Genomic DNA, 19,758 nt, shown 5'->3' on the forward strand with positions numbered 1-19,758 from the left:
TTCATCCCTGGCCTGGCTCAGTGGGTTGAGGATCCAGCATTGCCAAAAGCTGTGGTGTAGGTTGCAGATGCGGCTTGGATCCTGCATTACTGTGGCTGTGGCATGGGCGGGAAGGTGCAGCTCTTCTTCCTAGCCTGGGAATTTCCATATATCACAAGCACAGCCCTAAAAAAAATAAAAATAAGAAATAAAAAACAATGGAGACGCTTTGTGCTTTGGGCCAAATGTTTGCAAACGGAAGAATGGCTTTATTTTTCCTTGACTTTCATTTGCGTTTAAGCCTCATGTTAAATGCCACTCCACCGCGAAGTCTTTCCTGATTTCCCAAGTGCAAGTACACTCTCCGTCCTCTGAACGTTCACAGCCCTTGATCAGAACTCCTCATGTGATGCATATCCTTGCCCACTCCACAGCCAGCTGCTGTAACAAGATACTGCAGGCTGAGTGACTCAAACAGCAGAAATTCATTTTCTCATAGTTCTAGAGGCTGGCAAGTCTAAGATCAAGGGGAGGACCGGGTTGGCGCCTTCTAATGCCTCTCTCCTTGGTTTGCAGATGGCCATCTTCTTCCTTTTTTTTTCTTAATGATTTTTATTGTTTCCATTATGGCTGGTTTACAGTATTCTGTCAATTTTCTACAGTACAGCAAGGTGACCCAGTCACACATACATATATACATTCTTTTTTCTCGCATTATCATGCTCCATCATAAGTGACTAGATATAGTTCTCAGTGCTATACAGCAGCCTTTTTTTAGGGCCGCATCTGTGGCATATGGAGGTGCCCAGGCTAGGGGTCAAATTGGAGCTACAGCTGCCAGCCTACACCACAACCACAGCAACATCAGATCCAAGTCATGTCCGCAACATACACCACAGCTCACGGCAACGCCGGATCCTTAACCCACTGATCAAGGCCAGGGATAGAACCCTCAACCTCACAGTTACTAGTCGGATTCGTTTCCACTGAGCCACAACGGGAACTCCCCACCATCTTCTTCTCATGTCTTTACGTGGTCCTGGTCCTGGCTCTGCATGGGTCTGTGTCCTAATCTCTTCTCATCAGGATACCAGACTGGATTAAGACCCACCTTAATGACCCCATTTGAACTTAATTATCCCTTTAAAGACCTTATCTCTAAATACAATCCCATTCTGAGTTGGGGGGGGCAGGGGAGGAGGGGGGAAGGACTTCAACATACAAATTTGGGACACAATTCAGCCCACAGGATCCAAGCACATGCATGTCTTACCCCACGGCCTCCCTTTCACCAACTGAAAATTCTTGGAGTAAAGACCATGCTGCCCCCTGTTTATACCCATCATGCATTGCTTCTAGTAAGTACTTGATAAATACTGATTAAGTGAATACATTCAACAAAAAGGGAGACAATGTGTTTTTAAAAATCTCAGGGAGGAGAAGGGGCCCAAGGATCTTAAAGTACTTTTCACTTTCAGCTAAAGTGGAGAAAGGATGTGGGCCTGTGAAAAGAGAGTCTTATTTCCCTTCCAAGGTCAGGGCCGCCCCTCAGAACAAAGGTCTGCACTGCTGACTGCTTCTGAACTTCCTTATGAGGCAAGTTCACTGGAAGGGCCCCCAGCCCGAGGATCACAGACGCAGCTGCCCCGGCTCCTTGGCCACCTGAGGGCTCACCAGGAGATGACACTGAGCTCAGGACAAGGACAGCCAAAAAGACACCGGAGGGCCATTCACCTGGACAGAACGTACCTGTGTGACCATCCGATACAGAAGATGCTGCTGGTGTCCACCCATGTCCCCACGTCCCCCGGGGCCTTAACCACCTCAGTGTGCCCTCTCAGACTTCTTACTCCTGGCATCTGTGCTCAAAGACATCTTTCGGAACTGTGGAAGGTCAGAGTGCTTAGGGATTAACACTGTCCCCCGCCCCCAGCGGCCCTTAACAGATGCCTCTTCAGTCTCGGTATATAGATACCTCCGCTCTCTCACCTTCCTGGGGCAGTTCCCAGGCTCAGGTCTGCTGGGGTTTATCCCAGCGGCTCTGCAGGATGGAGCTCTGTCGCCCCCTGTGGTGGGTGACGGAATGGCAGCCCTCTGTAGGCTGCCCTCCCTCCCTGGTGTCACCGCCCATTTCGCAGCCAGTGTTCCCTGCACCTTCCAAACAAATGACTTGCCTGGTTTTTGGCTCAGGGTCTGCCTCAGGGGATGCTGACCGAACACACCCAACATGTATCTGATGAAAGCCAATCAGAAAGCTCCCTCCAAAGAAGCTCTGGCTTCTTTCATGTCTTTGCTTAACCAAAGCCTTGAATAAGGGAAAACCTGACCCCTTTCCACACCCAAGGTAGGTTTCAGTTCATTCGCGTGGGCCCAATTCTGTCTTTCTCTGCTCCACCACCAGCCCAACAATTTTTATCCACTTGTAAAGACACCTGAGGTGGAGAGGAAATCAGGAACCGGGGGGTGGGGACAACTTTAGAGGAACTCCGAATCTACCATCGAGCCAACCAGAAAGGACTCCAAGTCAGCGCCCCGATGGTGGCAGCCAACTCCAGCTCCTCCTTGACTGGCTGCTCAGTGTCATCTCTGGGTCTAAGGACCTGGCCCTCCCTGACCTAGCCCAGATGAAGATCAGCCTCTCACCCTCACCCATCCTTGGCAGGACTAGCTGGCATTCGGGCTAGGTTGCTAATGGCGTGCACATTTTTACTATAAATATAAAAGCAACAGTCATTTTATTCTGCCCAGGAAGGCAGGCAGACATGGACAATCATGTTTGGAAGATATAAGTGAAACCAGTGGCGCTGAAGAATGAAATGCTTTCCATGGTGCCAGGGAAGGCTGCAGGCCCTAGGGAGTAACTGGCTCATCCTCTTTCATGCATGTCAATGGCCTTGAGATAAGGCCTTCCTCTTTGGTTTCTGCATTCACTTTTTCCCTTGAGTATCATTTCATTGCAAATTGGGCATCATTTATTGCAAATATGAGGCCACTGTTACTACTGCTGGGCCATTAAAGAATGTCCAGTGGGGGAGTTCCCGCTGTGGCACAGTGGGTTAATGATCCCGTTTGTCTCTGTGGGGTTTCCAATTCCATTCCCAGCCCAGCGCAGTGGGTTAAGGATCTGGTGTTGCTGTAGCTATGGCATAGGTCAGAGCTGCAGATTTGATCCCTGGCCCAGGAACTTCCATATGCTGCGAGTATAGCCAAAAAAGGGGGGGGGGGGGGGAAAAAGAACACCCACTCGTACTTTTATTGCTCTTTTTTTTTCTTTTTATGGCCCCACCAGGCTAGGGGTCAAATTGGAGCCACAGCTGCGGGCCTACACCACAGCCATGGCCATGCTGGATCTGAGCAGCATCTGTGACCTACACCTCAGCTTGCAGCAATGCCAGATCCTTAACCCACTGAGCAAGGCCAGGAATCAAACCCACATCCTCATGGACACTATGTCAGGTTGTTAACCTGCTGAGCCACAAGTGGAACCCCTTTTATTATTATCCTGCTAACCACCTATGTCAGGAAAGGATGGAACTAGGTGTCTGACCTGCAGGACTAATAGCCCGACAAACAGATTCAACTATTTTTTATTATCCTAACATTCAGTGCAGCCAACACCTGTCTGTTTCCCTGGCAGCCGACATTCATCATAATCTAAAATCAAAAGAACACATTCTTCTGTTTAGGAAAGTTAATCCTAGATGCAAACAGAGTGATTAGCAGCGCCTGGGTATTAGAGACATGCAAGGTGCCCGGATGCTTTCTGACAATACTGTCCTCTCGTCTGAACCAGGCTTCAAGCCCCTCCCCTGCCCTGGCCCCAGTCCGTCCGACCTTCCTCTCCTTCCTCGCCCACCGGCTCCACCCAAGGGCTTCCTCCTCTCATACTCCGTCCTCTGCTCACGGGGTCCCACAGCCTGGAACATCACCAAAGCCATCTCCCCACCCACTTCCGCCCTGGTTATCTGCTTTACAGTGAACCCCAAAGTCACCTCCTCATGGAACAGCTCTGGTCAGAACTAATTATCTTTCCTCTGCAATCACGAATGCATGTATTACAAGTGCGCACCCCTGTTTCTAGGGATGCTCTGACCATTCCGTTCAATTAGGGAGTTCCCCTCCCTTGACTAAAAAAGTAGCACAAGATTTCCTTTATTAAAGAAATTTTAGTTTTTCAATAACACAGCTTGAAAGGCGAATGTTTCCTCAAATACTGCTTTCGAAATTTCTGCTGTAGTTCAAACGGGATTTATAAGGCATTTCAATATCCCATAAAATTTCTTAGCCAAAAAAGGTTACTAAATTCACAGATTCAATAACTGGTTGTTTAAACATTTATTTTCAAGTCAGCCAAAAGTTTGCTCATACTTATCTTTGATAACAGATACATCAAAATTACCTTCTCATAATCCTTGGAGAGGTCAAACTTCTTCTGTATAACTTTTCTTAAAATATCTGGGGAAAAAAGCCACAAAACAACGGCAAGATTACTTTTTAAGTAAAAAATAAATACAAATGCATACTTAGAATATAAAGGTCTATATATGCTTACACATTATTGTACCTCGATACAGTATTCTTACATTATTCCTTTCTTTTTTTTTTTCTTTTTAGGGCCACACCCACAGCATATGGAGGTTCCCAGGCTAGGGGTCGAATCGGAGCTACAGCTGCTGGCCTACACCACAGCCACAGCAATGCGGGATTCCCAACCCACTGAGTGAGGCCAGCCATCAAACCCGCATCCTCATGGATACTAGTCAGATTCGTTTCCACTGCACCACAATGGGAACTCCCCCCCTTTCTTAATGTAGCTAAACACCTGAGCTAATGAGGCTCTACCCAGAATTAAAGAATGTAGGATAAATGCATATGTATTTTTTTTGGCTGTGCCCAAAGCATACAAAAGTTCCCCAGCCAGGGATTGAACTTGTGCCGCAGCAATGACAATGCCAGATCCTTAACCACTAGGCCCACCAGGGAACTCCAAGGACAAATAGTCTTGACCTACAATTTCTCCGGTGGCCGGATAAGGTTGCCATGTTTGAGTTTTCAGTTTCTCACAATACACCTTAATACGAACCAGCAAATCACATACGCGTCATGAATAGTCACTGATAAAATGTTACACCGAAAATGCTAATTCTTTTTTTGTCAATAAATCAAGTTGCATGAATCCACCTGGTGACTGGCTGTTTAGCCATTCAAACTGCAACAGGAGAGAGACAGAAACCATATGTCCCCAAAGCCTCAAATCTTCAACCCTTGGTCTGTCAACCCTTGGTCTATATGAATACCTTAACCGAACACTGACTCACAAGGCTTAAAGTTTTAACGGGACCAATGTGCCTGATTTTTGCCCGTTACTTTACATGATCCACGTTGCCCTGACAGTAACATCGACCTCAGGGAATAACGAGTATCTAAACTCTAAAGGTGATTTTTAAGTTGGAAAATGCATTCACAGCTGCAGGCAGATTAGCAACATCAGATTTCCTTCGTGGATGGTGACTCAATTTATCCCTAAGGCTTTCTGCCCCATGAAATCGCTAATTCTTTTTATTTTTATTTTTTATTTTTGGTCTTTTGTTTTTTTAGGGCCGCACCCGAGGCATGCGGAGTTTCCCAGGCTAGGGGTCGAATTAGAGTTGTAGCTGCCGGCCTACACCACAGCCACGGCAACATCAGATCCAAACCGTGTCTGTGACCTACACCACAGCTCAGGGCAACACCAGATACTTAACCCACCGAGCAAGGCCAGGGATCCAACCCTCAACCTCATGGCTCCTAGTCGGATTCGTTTCCACTGTGCCACAACGGGAACTCCTGAAATTACTAATTCTTAACACTTTGGAACCACAAATGCAATTTAATCTTTAAGAATTCCACATTTACAGAGTATTTTACCAATGAAGGGAATTTTACAATTAACCTGATCCAAGAGTTCTGAACAGGAGCTGTCCCTCTTGTCTTATCTCCAAGCAGTGCCCGAATACCCTGAAATGCTCAGCGAAACCTGATTTTTCTGTGCATGTTCATTTAGGACATTTTAAAATTGTCACATAGGTCAGGGGCCACCCCAAATCCTGACTCACTCATCCAGTAATGATATGGCACAGCTGATGCCCAGATTGGGAGGGCAACTGGTCTAAAATCAGTGATTGGTGAGGCCAGACTCAGGCCAAGGCTTTCCTTCTCCTGGTTCAGGGTCCTTCCCACACTGCACACTGTCTCTCACCCCAGGAATGAGCTTCTGGAATGCTATGACTCTATCCTGTATGATCCTTCCTAAAATGTACTATGGGGGGCAGAGGAAACTCCACAGTGAGCCCTTTTTTAAAGCAAAGACATTCAGATTTACAGGCCAGGAAAAAAAGCAAGCCACTTCCCTACAGAACCTTCTGGAAAACAACCTCCCACATGTACAGAAAAGCTGGATACACGGAGTCGATCTTTAAAGGATGTGCTGCAGGAGAAGGGATTTTCAAACTGGTTGGTACCCCACGAACCCTCAATTTTCTCCCAGCAACTTGGGGGGTGGTGACCAGGGACAGAAAGGAGCCTGAGGCTGGGAGTTTCCGTTGTGGCTCAGGGGGGTTAAGAACCAGACATAGTGTCCCTGAGGATGAAGGTTTGATCCATGGCCTCACTCAGTGGGTTAAGGATCCAGGGTAGCTGTGACCTATGGCATAATGGGGCTCAGATCTGGTGTAGCTGTGGCTGTGGGGAGGCCTGCAGCTGCAGCTCTGCTTTGATCCCTAGCCTGGGAACTTCCATATGCTGCAGGTGCGGTCATAAGATGCAAAAAAAAAAAAAAAAAAAATTAAGCCTGAGGCTGCCCAGCCTCACAGATGACCTTGAACTAGTCTCTGCTGCACACACAGAGCAGGTGCTGCTCTCAAAGAGCTCCGAGGAGATGAGCCACAGAGTGAACGTGATCCTGCACTGATGGCAACCTCTGGGACACCGTGACATGCCTCCAAGTCAAACAGATGCTCCTATCAGTTTGCTTGAGGATCCCCCAGCTCCTCCCAAGTCCTTCTGGGTTCCCAGTGCTCCTGGGTGTCCCAGGCATGGTCCCAGCTACATTAAATGACAGCGCTCATCAGCAGTTATCCCTGTTCTTTGGCTGCCAGCTGGCCCTGACCCTCTGCCCAGGCTGATTCTTGCTGTGCTGGCAAAAAACCCAGCCCAAGACTTTGGAACAGAGATGTTCTCCCTTCCAGGGTCTAGACAGCATATCTTACAGAAATACACTGTGAGCCATGAGGTCATCTCAAATTTCCTAACAGTCATATTTTTTCCGTGTCTTTTTCTTTCAGGGCCACTCCCATGGCATATGGAGGTTCCCAGGATAGGGGCTGACTCAGAGCTACAGCTGCCGGCCTACGCCACAGCCACAGCAACATGGATCTGAGCCATGTCTGCAACGTACACCACAGCTCAGAGCAACACCGGATCCTTAACCCACTGAGCAAAGCCAGGGATCGAACCCGCGTCCTCATGGATACTAGTCGGGTTCATGAACCACTGAGCCACTATGGGAACTCCCCTTAGTAGCCATATTTAAAAGGTGATTAATACATTTAAAATTAATATGTTTTACTTCCTCCAAATACAGACAAAATCGCATCTTTTCAATATGTAATCAACACAAATATTAATGAGCTATTTTACAATCATTGTCATGCCAAGTGTCCAAAAGCCCAGTGTAGATGCTCTCTGGGGCACCTCAGTTCAGACAAGATGCAGTTCAAGGGTTTTGTGGCGACACATGGTCAGTGGCTCCTGCCCTGGACAGCACAGGCTCAGAGGCTGCAGGTCATGCTGCCCATGCTCACCCCAGAGCAATGCCACCTCCCCCCAAAGCCCCAAAGCTTCTATCTGCTTCCTTATCCCCGATTCCTTCCCAGGGAACGCTGTCACGAGGACACAGAATGAGCATCCCTCATGGTCAGGACCACGCTATCCATGCTTCCTTCCTTTGCCTTCCCTGCGTAGCTCTAATTAAGGCTGCCCACGGCATGCAGAAGTTCTCGGGCTAGGGATCAAACCTGTGCCACAGCAGCGACCTGAGCCATAGCAGTGACAGCCCCAGATCCTTCATCTGCTAGGCTACAGGGAACTCCTCAAATAGCTCTTAATCAGGGTAAATGCCATCGGAAATGCCTGCAAAACACAACCCAAGCATCTTTACTTGAAAAGCCCTGGCGTTAATCTTCTGTTGCTCATACTCCTTTTGGGAACCCACAGGACCCCAACTCCAGGAAATTCTGTCTCAGTTTTGGGAGGTTCACTGCTGGTAAGAATTTTGCATTGATCATGGTCCATCTTAGAAAAAGCATGTGGAAGAACTGGGGTCTCACTTTATTATTATTATTTTTTTGTTTGTTTTTTTTTTTTTTTTTTTTAGGTCCACACCTGTGGCATATGGAGGTTCCCAAGCTAGGGGTCGAATCGGAGCTGCAGCTGCCAGCCTACACCACAGCCACAGCAACACTGGATCCTTTGACCCACGGAGTGAGGCCCGAGAGTGAACCCACATCCTCATGGATACTAGTCAGGTTCTTAACCTGCTGAGCCACAACAGGAACTCGAGAGACTCCACTCTAGGTGGTTCTCGAGAGTCACACTCGTGCTACTGCATCCCTGTCTTTTTTCCTTGTCCTTGTCTCTCCCACATGCTCATTGAAGGCTTCTGGTGGAAACTATCTCAGCCTCTGGGTGGCCTGTGTCCTCAGGATGGAGGAGGCCATGGCTGGGTCGTGCTGGAGGATGTGACTCTGGTTGGCCTGTGAACTGGACCCAGGCGATCAGAAGCTCCGCACCCCCTCCCTTGCCCTTGGAAGATCACTCTGCGCACCCATCCCACACTAGGAGCCAGGTTCAAGGACGCGGACTCAAGAGAGTAATGTGTTCCTCAGACATCTGGATGGTCTAAGTGACTGATCCCAGGTCACTCCATGAACTTTGAAGATGGGGGTGCGGTGGAGAGATCTACTCATCTTGCAGCTGCTCAAGACGAGCCTTGTAGGTAAGATCCCGGCTTCTTACACCTGCCAGTCTGGAGAGACCCGCCTCTTTCTCAGTCCCTCCTTGCCCTCCGTGCACTGAGGCAAGTTTCACTTGGCTGCCTCCCAAAGCCACAAACCCATGTCTCAGCCAGTTCCACGGCTCCAGAGACGTTGGTGCTGTTGATGCTGCACAGACACAATACTTTGCCTGAAAAAGGTGCTGCTTTCTCCGCATAGATCAGTTGCGATCCCCGAATTCTGAGGCTAGCTGGCTGGACTGCCTGCTGAGAATTAGCCATTAGCCAGAGGGTGGCGGAGAGCACCCTCCAGAGGACATGGAAACCGGAAGCCTCGGCTTCACCTGGCTGCTGGTCCAAGGTGACCACCCTGTGACCAGCTCTGCAGGCTTCCACATGGACAGATTCTTCCTTAACGTTCCCCAGAGTGTCTCCCTGCTTCTCAGCTCTGAGAAGGCGGGCACAGCTCCAGACAGGTTACAAAGTGATGCCATGATGGCAGCAGGTTCCACCTATTGCCAGAATCCTGGTCACTGAAATCTGACTCAATCTTTGGGTCATTCAACAATATTCAACCACCACAGTAAGTGTCCACAGGGTGCCGGGAGCTGTGATCATGACAGAAGGGAATAAGACCCCTTGCTTAAGAAACCCATGGTCTTCTCATGCTGCCGCCGCCCCCTTGAGACTTCAGCAGGGACAACCCCCTCATCCTTCCAGAGCAGAGCGGGCATCTGCTGAGATGGTACCCGAAAGGCTCTGAGCCCTGGACCAGACAACTCCAGGAAGTGGTGAGCTCTCCTGTCCTGACCTGGGGTTGGGGGTAGGTCGTGCAGTCTGACTGCCCTGTTCACACGCTGATTCATTTCCCAACGATACCTCTTCCATGCTCTTTCCATACATAATCGTTCCAACCTGAAAGTTGCCTCTTAAGATAGAGCAGTGGGGAAGTTCCCCTTGTGGCTCAGTGGTAACAAGCCCGACTAGTATCCATGAGGACGCAGGTTCCATCCCTGGCCCTGCTCAGTGGGTTAAGGATCTGGTGTTGCCATGAGCTGTGGTGTAGGGCGAAGACGCAGCTCAGATCTCCAGTTGCTGTGGCTGTGGCATAGGCTGGCAGCTGTAGCTCCGATTGGACCCCTAGCCTGGGAACCTTCAGGTACCTCAGGTGTGGCCCTGAAAAGAAAAAAAAAAAAAAAGAAGATAGAGCAGTGGGAGGGAAATACGGAAGCAGGTGGATGAGGAAGTTATTTTCATGGAAGATCGCTTCTCCACATCTGGTTCTGTGGGTCCCTCTGGAATGAGTGACTGTCAGTCTCTCTGTTCAGCTCCTGAACCTTATAAAGTCTTCTTATCTGGGACTTACTTTGAATTTCAAGTGATGATGGAAATTAAGTCATGCGGCAGCAAGAGTGAATTCGGACCCCTTGGCTATACAACCAAGTTACAAAGCAGGTTGGTTTTGATTAGTTTTGTTTTGGGCTGTGTGTGTGTAATTTCTCTATGAGTTTTTTGATGTCAGAAGCCACACACACAACATAAAATAGAAAAACACCTTGTACAGGATCTGCCTGTAACAGATCCATCTTCCTTAGCTTAGACGGAACTCATCTTGGACAGAGATATTTCTCTTTCCTGACTTCTTGCAATATATATGTAGGTTCTAACTGAAGCTGGGCAAAGTACAAGCCCACTCCTGGAGTGTTCCCTTGCAAAGTGGATAGAAGACTTAAAAATCTCACTTGTTGGCAGCTGATTTATCAGATGTGTGACCAGCTTAAGTGCTCTTGAAAAGATTTTGCTGACAACAGCTATTTGACAAGACTTAACCTGGTTAGGTCCCTTAATTAAAAGCTGTACTACACTGTTCATCTTCTAAATTGTGTTCCTGCCATTTATTGGGCACAGAATCTCCCAAAAGTACTAATTTATATTAAAAAAGTTTTTGATAAAGATACAAACAGGCACTGAGTGCTGTAAATCATACAAGTATATGTGAAACAATATTATGAAAATGTAGTTGTTTTTCTTTTTACAGCCGCACCTGCAGCATACAGAGGTTCCCAGGCTAGGGGTCAAATCAGAGCTGCAGCTGCCGGCTTATGCCACAGCCACAGAAATGTCGGATCCAAGTTGCATCTGTGATCCACCCTGCAGTTTGCTGCAGTGCTGGATCCTTAATCCACTGAATGAGGCCAGGGATTGAACCCACATCCTCACAGAGGCAATGTCGGGTTCTTAACCCACTGAACCACAATGGAAACTCCCTATAATTCAGTTTCTTGATAAAATATTATATAAGGTTAATTTCATTCACGGTTGCTAGTTGTTTTGTTTTAAAAGGCTTTTTTTTTGGGGGGGGGGGGAGGGTGGAGGAAGGCCACGCTAGTGGCATGGGGAAGTTCCCAGGCCAGGGATCAAACCAGTGCTACTGGCAATCCTCAACCTGCCAAGCCACCAGGGTAATCCTTAAAAGGCTTTTAGTTAGTTTAATATTAGGTTATTTTAAGTTCTACCTGATATTTTCTAGTCTCTTTGACCAGATGCGACAATATAAGATTATTAACATTAAACCTAAAATTAAGTTATAGACCTGGAAGCATTATGATGTTAGCAGTAAGATTGGAAAGTAAAATATTCACAACAGGTTTTTCTTTAGGAACAAACCTTGGAAGGGGAATCATTTTTTTCTAAACCTCAGGTTCAATTCATTATTGTGAATTGAATATTCACAATAATATCCAATATTTAATTTATTATAATAAGATCTTATTAATAAAGATCACAGAGCCAGCCCTCTTGGGCACTGAAAGTGTTTACTTGGAAATGTGATTAACTAAGAGCATAAACAGTGCTAAGAGTCTCCCTGTGGAGACACCCACAGTGACCCTTACTGATCCCCAGTGGCAGGGTCTTAAAATCACACAGTGTAGGGGTCTCTGCTAAGAATAACTTAATTTGCTAATGTGTGCATTAAATCAGCACTGGTCAAAGTGAAAGAGATTATTCACCTTTTTTTTACTGAAGCTATTAGTCTTACAAGTAAAATAACATGATATTCAAGTTCAAGTCTTATAAACACTACGTTTGAAAATGCATAATATTAATAAGCTAAATATGCTTAACAATGAACTCTGTTTCTTTCCAGGCATGAAAGACTTCCATCCAGAGCAAATTCCTGAGGGGATGAGGGGCAGACAGGCAAACCAAGAGGAAGGCCCACCAAGTCCCAATAAAACACAAACCTAGACAGTTTGAAAAGTGTGAACTTCTTGGAGGTGCTATTGTGACATGGGTGTGGAAGAGCTGGAGGCCTTTTGCCCTGAGAAGAGTGTGTAGCACAGCGCTTGGCATGTAACAGACTAACAGGAAAAAGTTGGCATTCTTCACCTCCATCTCCTACTGCACACCCTTCACTGCTCTGCCCCCTCTGCCCCCTCTGCCCCAGTCCTTCAGCTTGTGGCACAGAACGAGTGTCACCAGAACCATGTGCGACCTGAGTTTCCCTGGCCCACTGCTTGATGCCCCAGCCTCCCCCTGGAGATAGGTGGGGCCCCATGAGTTGAGTTCTGGCCAATGGAATGTGGGCAGACAGGCGTGCATACACCTCCATGCCTGGCCTCCAACCTCCCACTAGACCCTTCCTGCTTGCCTTCTTTTCCCCTTTCCCAGGACCCACTGGAGAAGCCCGTGGAGAAATCCAAAGCCCAATGGGATGATGGAACATGACACCAAGTGTCCAGACCCTCCACTCATCACCTCTACACAGCACTGAGCCATGAGAGAGAAGCTGTTGTCATGGAAATTTAGGCTTGTTTGTTACAGCCAATGGTGTCACTTACCCTGACTAAAAAAGCCGTAGCCAATTAAGATCCCCATCATTTTCCACTGCAAGCCTCCTCTCCCAAGAGCCTAACCTGCCAGCTTTGACCAAATAAAAGCCATTTTTCTTAGGAGCAGGTATACATGCATGTAACACACACAGCAGACACACTTGGCGAAGCCAATGGCTTGGCACCAACGTAAACTGGGATTTTAAGAGACATCTTCATTCAAATTTAGACATACAATTTCTGTATTCGTGATCCAGCCATCCCACTCCTGGTCATCTTATCTGGAGAAGACTACAATTTGGAGAGATACATGCACTCCTATGTTCATAGCAGCACTATTTACAACAGCCAAGACATGGAAGCAGCCTAAATGTCCATCCACAGATGAATGGATAAGAAGATGTGGTACACATACACAATGGAATATTACCCAGCCAGAAAAAGTACAAAATAATACCATCTGCAGCAATAAGGAGGGATCTATAGATTATCATACTAAGTGAATTCAGACAAAGACAAATATATACTACTTACATGCAGCATCTTAAAAAAAAAAGATACAAATAAACTTATTTACAAAACAGAAATAGACCCTCAGATATAGAAAGCAAACTTAGGGCGACCAAAGAGGAAGGGGGGAGGATAAATGAACACATTAACATAAGAGGATGAGATTAACATATTAATACATGGGATTAACATACACTAACATATATAAACAGATCACCAACAAGGTCCTACTGGGTGGGTACTTCGGAGAAAGAACTCGGTGATCATCAACTCTGCCTCAAAAAAATGGGAGGACGTCGCTTCTTTGATTCTTCCGTGATGGGAACGGGGAGAGGGCTAGACTTTTCTCCAGCTACACACTCCCCACCCTCAGCCTCAGACATTGGGAATAACTGCATGTGTCAGTCCGGTTCTCCGAAGAAACAAAACTAGTCGGAGATGAGACAGAGACAGATGGTGACAAAACGGCAGAGAAAGCCTTCCGCTGCCACAGCCACTGAAGAGCTGCTGCCGTGGCTCTGGGCTCCCCCGCGGCCTTAGGCCACAAGGTGGGCAAGCGGAGGCAGGGCCACCACGGTGGGCACCTCACCAAGCACACCAAGGTCGTGCAGGACATGATCCAGGAGGTGTGCCACTTCGTGACTAATGAGCAGCGGGCCAAGGAGAGGCTCAAGGTCTCCGAGGACAAGTGGGCCTCAAGTTCATCGAGAAAAGCATGGGTACACATATCCATGCCAAGGGGAAGAGAGAGAGGAGCTGAGCCACGTCCTGGCACTCATGAGGAAAGCGGCAGCCTAGAAGGACTGAGTCCCCACCCCTCTGCCCCCTCCCCTCTGTGCCTAATAAAGCCTTTTCAGGGCGTGGAGGTGAGGTGGGCACAGGGAAGGTAGAGAAAAAAAGAGAAACAAGGAGAGGCAATGAGTAGGAGGGAGACTGAGTGTCAGGACTGTGGGTGTCAGCAAGTTTGAAATCTCAGGGCAGGTTGGAGACGCCAGCAGAGGTGCTATCACAGTCTTGAAGGTCAATTTCTTCGTCCCGTGGCATCCTGATTTTGCTCTGAAGACTTTTCAACCAATGGGATGGAGGCTGCCCACCTTATCCACAGAGGGTAAAATCCTTTTCGCTGAAAGTCCACCCCTTGTAGGTGCAACCCCCACCTACCAAGCGCGTTCACAGCAGCATCTGGATTAGCATTTCATTGAATCACCGGGCACCACAGCCTGGCCCGATGGACACAGAAGATTAACCACGACTCGGCTCACACCAGCTGTGTTCAGGGAACGGTATGCCCCACAGGTAGGAGCATCATTCATGGCAACTCTTGACAACCTGAGCCACAGCGGCCCAGTTCGTGTAAGGAAAGGGGCCACGTGTCATCTCTGAGGACAACTGACCTTGAATGATGGCCCTAAACAACCCCCGAATCGACTTGTGTTTGGCGTGTGCTGAACTAAAAGGCAGACAAATAAGGGCCTTTTGGAAAGATTTCCATCAAAAATGACAGCACTGAATTAGCTTGTCACCTGCAGGGTTAAGTGTCGCTTCTCTGAAGAACATCCTTCCCAAGCCCATCTTCCAGCAGCTCGGTTTGGTTAAATGCGCTCGCTGTCCTTTGACCTTAGAATGAACACGACCTGCCCGTTCTTTGGCTCACATTTTCCTATGGCTGGTGTGGGTGAGGATTTGGGGGCCCAAACAATGCAACCACCTTGAGTCCTAGAGTTCACCTTCTTTCCTTCTGGAGCGGCTGCGATGCGTCTGTCTGAATTTAGTCCTTGAGACAGAATGCATTTCAACAACCCCTTCCGGCAGCTGGCGACCCGTACATTTCCGTTTCAAGGTGCATATTCTTCTGCTGCTCAACTCCTCCATCAGCACGACCAACCCCTTTGGTTTAGTTTTTAATAAAGGGATTGATGCTTCCAACATTTGGAAGCCAAGCTGGGTTTATCAGAACGTCTCAAAATGCACCCCGCCCCCGCCTCCAAGTATATCACCAAGTATTCAAGAGGGCCAGCCCCCCTTTCCTGCACATAAAATACAATTCGAACACCCCCGGTGTGGGTTTTGCCTTCATTCCAGTTGTCACGTGACTGTGCAGGTCTCCTTCATTGACTGGAGTGGCTTCCCAGCAGGTCACATACGGCGGCTTGTTCTGGAATTAACGCTGGCTCCCTCTTCCAGAAAAGAATGCAGAAAAACGCCACACAGGAAGTGATTCTCGGGGCTACATCTGGGGACGAGTCTGACCCTTGTAGCTTTCCCCCGGCCACATGTTCACGCCAGCCCACGCCGAGGGATCCTATTTCACCATCAGGCAACAGGCAGCCAAGCCTGGGACTGGGCAGACCTGCCCTTAAATCATTTCAATTCCTTTAGAGGAAGCAGGCTCTCAGGTTGCACAGGAGGAGGGAGGCTTCTGGGGTCGCCTGGAGCTGGGACTCCGTGACAAAGAGGCAAGTCCGATAAGGGCTCAAGGCCCAGGGGCCTCCCTGATGATGGGAGGGACCGGGCAGGGGCCTCTGGGCCTGAGACTCAGAGGGGTCCAGCAGCCGTGTTGTCATCACTTGCAAGTCCAGGGAGGGAGGCAGGGGACACGGCCCAAATACTCGTGGGATCCTGGAGTACTCGGTTCGTTGCCTCCCTTAAGACATTCCTGGAAAGCGAAAGCTGTCTCTGCTGTTCCCTGGAGGAGCATTTGCCTTGAGGGTGCTTGTGTCATATTTTTTGGTCTACACTGAAGCCTATGTTACCGTACATACACTCCCACAAGAATGAGACTCAATTCCACCCCATTCTGACCCGCCCCATGACAGAGGAAGGCTCAGCTATTGGCCATGGCCTCCCCCACGGACAGAGGGTGGGATGGGAGCAGAGCCAAGGGGGATTTTTTTTTTTTCCTGTGTATACTTTGAGCTCACCTGAATGTTTAACAGACTATTAAACATTTTTTAAACAAAGTACTTTTATTGACATACTCCTCTACTCCTGTCTCAACCCCCCCCCAAAAAAAGACCATAAAAAGAGTTTGTTACCCTCTCAAGTGAAAAATCCTAATTCCTGTAAATGTTAATCAGATTTTACAGTCTCTTGTGCAGGAAGTGTGACCCCAAGCCATTTTTGCAGTAAGTCAGCATGCAGTATTTGTCACCAAAAAAAAAAAAAAAAAAAGAAAGAGGCTAAAATCTGCAAAAATTTAGATGCTGCCCAATAAACAATCACTGGAAAATAATCAAATATTCAAGAGCTAGAAAAGCCCAGTTTTGTCCCACCAAGTGTGTGGTCCACGCAAAAAATTACACTCTTCTAGTGTTTTGTTGCTAACGCACCAGAAGCGATTTGTTTGTGGCTTTGGCTCCATCCCCTTGCTTGTGCCAGCTGAGCTGGACAATCTCCAAGAATCTCTCATGTGTGTCCCCAAGTCACTTTCTGCTAGCTGTACTCGCTGAATATAATTTCGTAACTTAAATATTAGGCAAACAGAGAAAACCTGACCACGAGAAGCAACAACTGTTTACACAAACGCGAAATTGAATGTTTACGGAGTTGTTTTAAAAAGAGCTGTGGAGCGCACTGCGGGGGTGGCAATTCTGCAAGGCCACAGAGAAAACCAATAAGAATCTAGAAAAAGGAGCGGCACTTAGTTGACACCACCAATTCTTGTTACTTGAATAAAACCCAAACGGGGGTGGAAATCAGCGAAGTTGTGTTGTTAGGGAAACTCCTCTCTGGAGACTCATACTGGACACTCAGGTTGTTCCCTGGGGAATGAGGAGGTAGGTCCCCCCCCCACCAGCAGGGGGAACTGGCTAGATAAGAGGCGACATTATTGCTTTTCTTGGGTGTGCCACTCTGCTGAGGGGAGACAAGGGGCACATAAGCTTGTGGTCAGGCACAAAGAAATCACCGAAAATGTTCCCAAGCCTTAAAAGGCCACACGTGGGCTGGTATGTCCCCTTGGGACACCTGAAAGGCCCAGAAATGTGGAAGCATTTGCATTTGCTTGCAAGCTTCCACTGGATGCTCATACCAGAGACGGGGGCAGGGCAGGTAGCGGAGTAAGTGCCATTGGGGCAAAGCTGTGCAGGAGGTGACAAGCTACAGCTGGGAGGTGCACACAGAGGCCATATATTTCCCCAGCCATTTCTCTCGCACAAAGCAAAAGGGCACTCATGGGGCATCCCTCTCTGCCCCATGGCCAAGGCAAAATGTCACTGCTTCTAGGGTGGGATCAAAGCAAAACCCATCTGCCAGTGGCGAAGAGGCTGGGAGCCCTCCTGTCTATAGGACAGAAGCAAAGGCCTCAGGCGGGACAGGGTGGAAGAAAAACCCCTTTACTCCCAGGGAGGAAAGGACTCCTAGGGCAGAAAACTTGCTTACTCCCAACACCAAGGCAGATTCCAGGGAAGAGTCTGGCTGCCGTGATGGGAGGTACAGGAACACTGAGCGTGAGCAAGGGCCTCTCAGCGTATACAGAACAAACTCAAAACGGATGAGAGACGCCAATGTAAGGCTAGAAACCATAACATTCCAAGAAAAACACGGGCAGAATGCTCTTCGACATAAATCACTGCAATAGTTTTTTGGATCTGTCTCCTAAAGCAAACAAAAGCAAACACATACAAATGGGACCTGGTGTCACTTCCAAGCTTTTGCCTAGCAAAGGAAACAAACGGACACTACAAAAAGGCAACCTACTGAACAGGAGAACATACTGGCCAATCATGAGACTGAGAAGGGGTTAATAACCAAAATATATAAACAAGTCATACAAGTCAATACCAACCCCTCCAACAACCCAATTAACCCACGGGCGTATGAAAGGATGCTTAACAGTGAAAATCATCAGAGAAATGCAAATCAAAACTGCAATGAGATAGCACCTCACACCTGTCAGAATGGCTATCAGCAAAAAGGACACAAATAACGAATGCTGGTGAGGATGTGGAGAAAAGGGAACCCTTGCACACTGTGGATGGGCGTGTAAATTGGTATAGTCATTATGCAAAACACTATGGAGGTTCCTCAGAAAACACAGAGTTGCCACATGATACAGCGATCCCATTCTTGGGCGTATATCTGAAGAAAGTGAAAACACTAGTTGAAAAAATACACCCCATGGACATAGAAGTATTATTTACAATTGCCAAGATATGGAAGCAACCTAAGTGTCCATCGACAGATGAATGGATAAGGAAGATTGTTTTATACACACACACACACACACACACACACACACACAATGGAATGCCACTCAACCAACAAAAGAAAGAAATTTTACCATTTGCAACAACATGGACAGATTGGGAAGTATTATGCTCAGTGAAATAAGTCAGAGAAACACAAATACCATATATTATCACTTATATATTCCATCTCAAAAAAATGAAACAAACTAGTGGATGTAACAAAAAAGAAGCAGACTCACAGACACAGAGAACGAACTAGTGGGGAGAGGGACGTGGGGAGGGCAAGATTGGAGTAGGAGTTTAAGAAATATAAACTACTACGTATAAAATAAATCAGCTACCAGGACATATGGCACATCACATGGAATAGTGCGAAGATTTTACAACTTTAAATTGAATGTAATCAGGAGTTCCCGTCGTGGCCCAGTGGTTAGCGAATCCAACTAGGAACCGTGGGGTTGCAGGTTTGATCCCTGGCCTTGTTCAGTGGGTTAAGGATCCAGCATTGCCATGAGTTGTGGTGTAGGTCACAGAAGCGGCTTGGATCCCACGTTGCTGTGGCTCTGGCATAGGCCAGCGGCTACAGCTCTGATTAGACCCCCCAGCCTGGGAACCTCCATATGCCGCGGGAGCGGCCCTAGAAAAGGCAAAAAGACAAAAATAATAAATAAATTTAATATAATCTGTAAAAATTTGAATCACTGTGTTGTGCACCTGAAACTCATGTAATATTGGAAACCAACTGCACCTCAGTAAAAAAAGATATGCCTTAAAAAAAAATTTAATAGACACAAGTATGTCCCAGGCCCCATATTGGGTGCTAAGGACACAGAGGTGTAAAGATATAATCCTATGGTTAATAGGCTCATGATCTACGGGAAGAAAGATAAGTGGATAAAAAGCAGGCGTCCCGCGTGGGAAGATGGGTCATATGAGGTTCAATGTCAGCAGGCTAGGTCGGGGGAGTTGTGGGAAGTAAGGAAAGTGACAGAGCAGCAGACATTTGAGCTGCATCTTGAAATGCATCAAGTGAAAGGAAGGAGCTTCAGGGAGAGGGAACAGAGTTGGGGCCCAGCTCCTGAGCCTGGTTTGGTGAACCTGGCCTTGAACAAAGTCGACGAGCCACTCCTTGTGAAATGAGGGCAGAGCGATAAACTCAGAAAGAGACGGGGATGAGCAAGAGCCTGGTGGTCCCCAAAGACAACTTTCCAAACTC

General features: G+C 47.6%; 1 protein-coding gene across 1 annotated transcript in view; it reads right to left on the reverse strand.

The window, feature by feature from the left end:
* The window catches only part of PROM1 (prominin 1), a 97,576-nt gene that overhangs the window by 65,679 nt on the left and 12,139 nt on the right, over nt 1–19,758 (reverse strand). The window contains 1 exon segment of the mRNA XM_047798705.1: nt 4,379–4,434. Coding sequence (XP_047654661.1) covers nt 4,379–4,434 — 56 coding nt within the window.

This window comes from Phacochoerus africanus, chromosome 10, assembly GCF_016906955.1.
Source record: "Phacochoerus africanus isolate WHEZ1 chromosome 10, ROS_Pafr_v1, whole genome shotgun sequence".
NCBI lineage: Eukaryota > Metazoa > Chordata > Mammalia > Artiodactyla > Suidae > Phacochoerus > Phacochoerus africanus.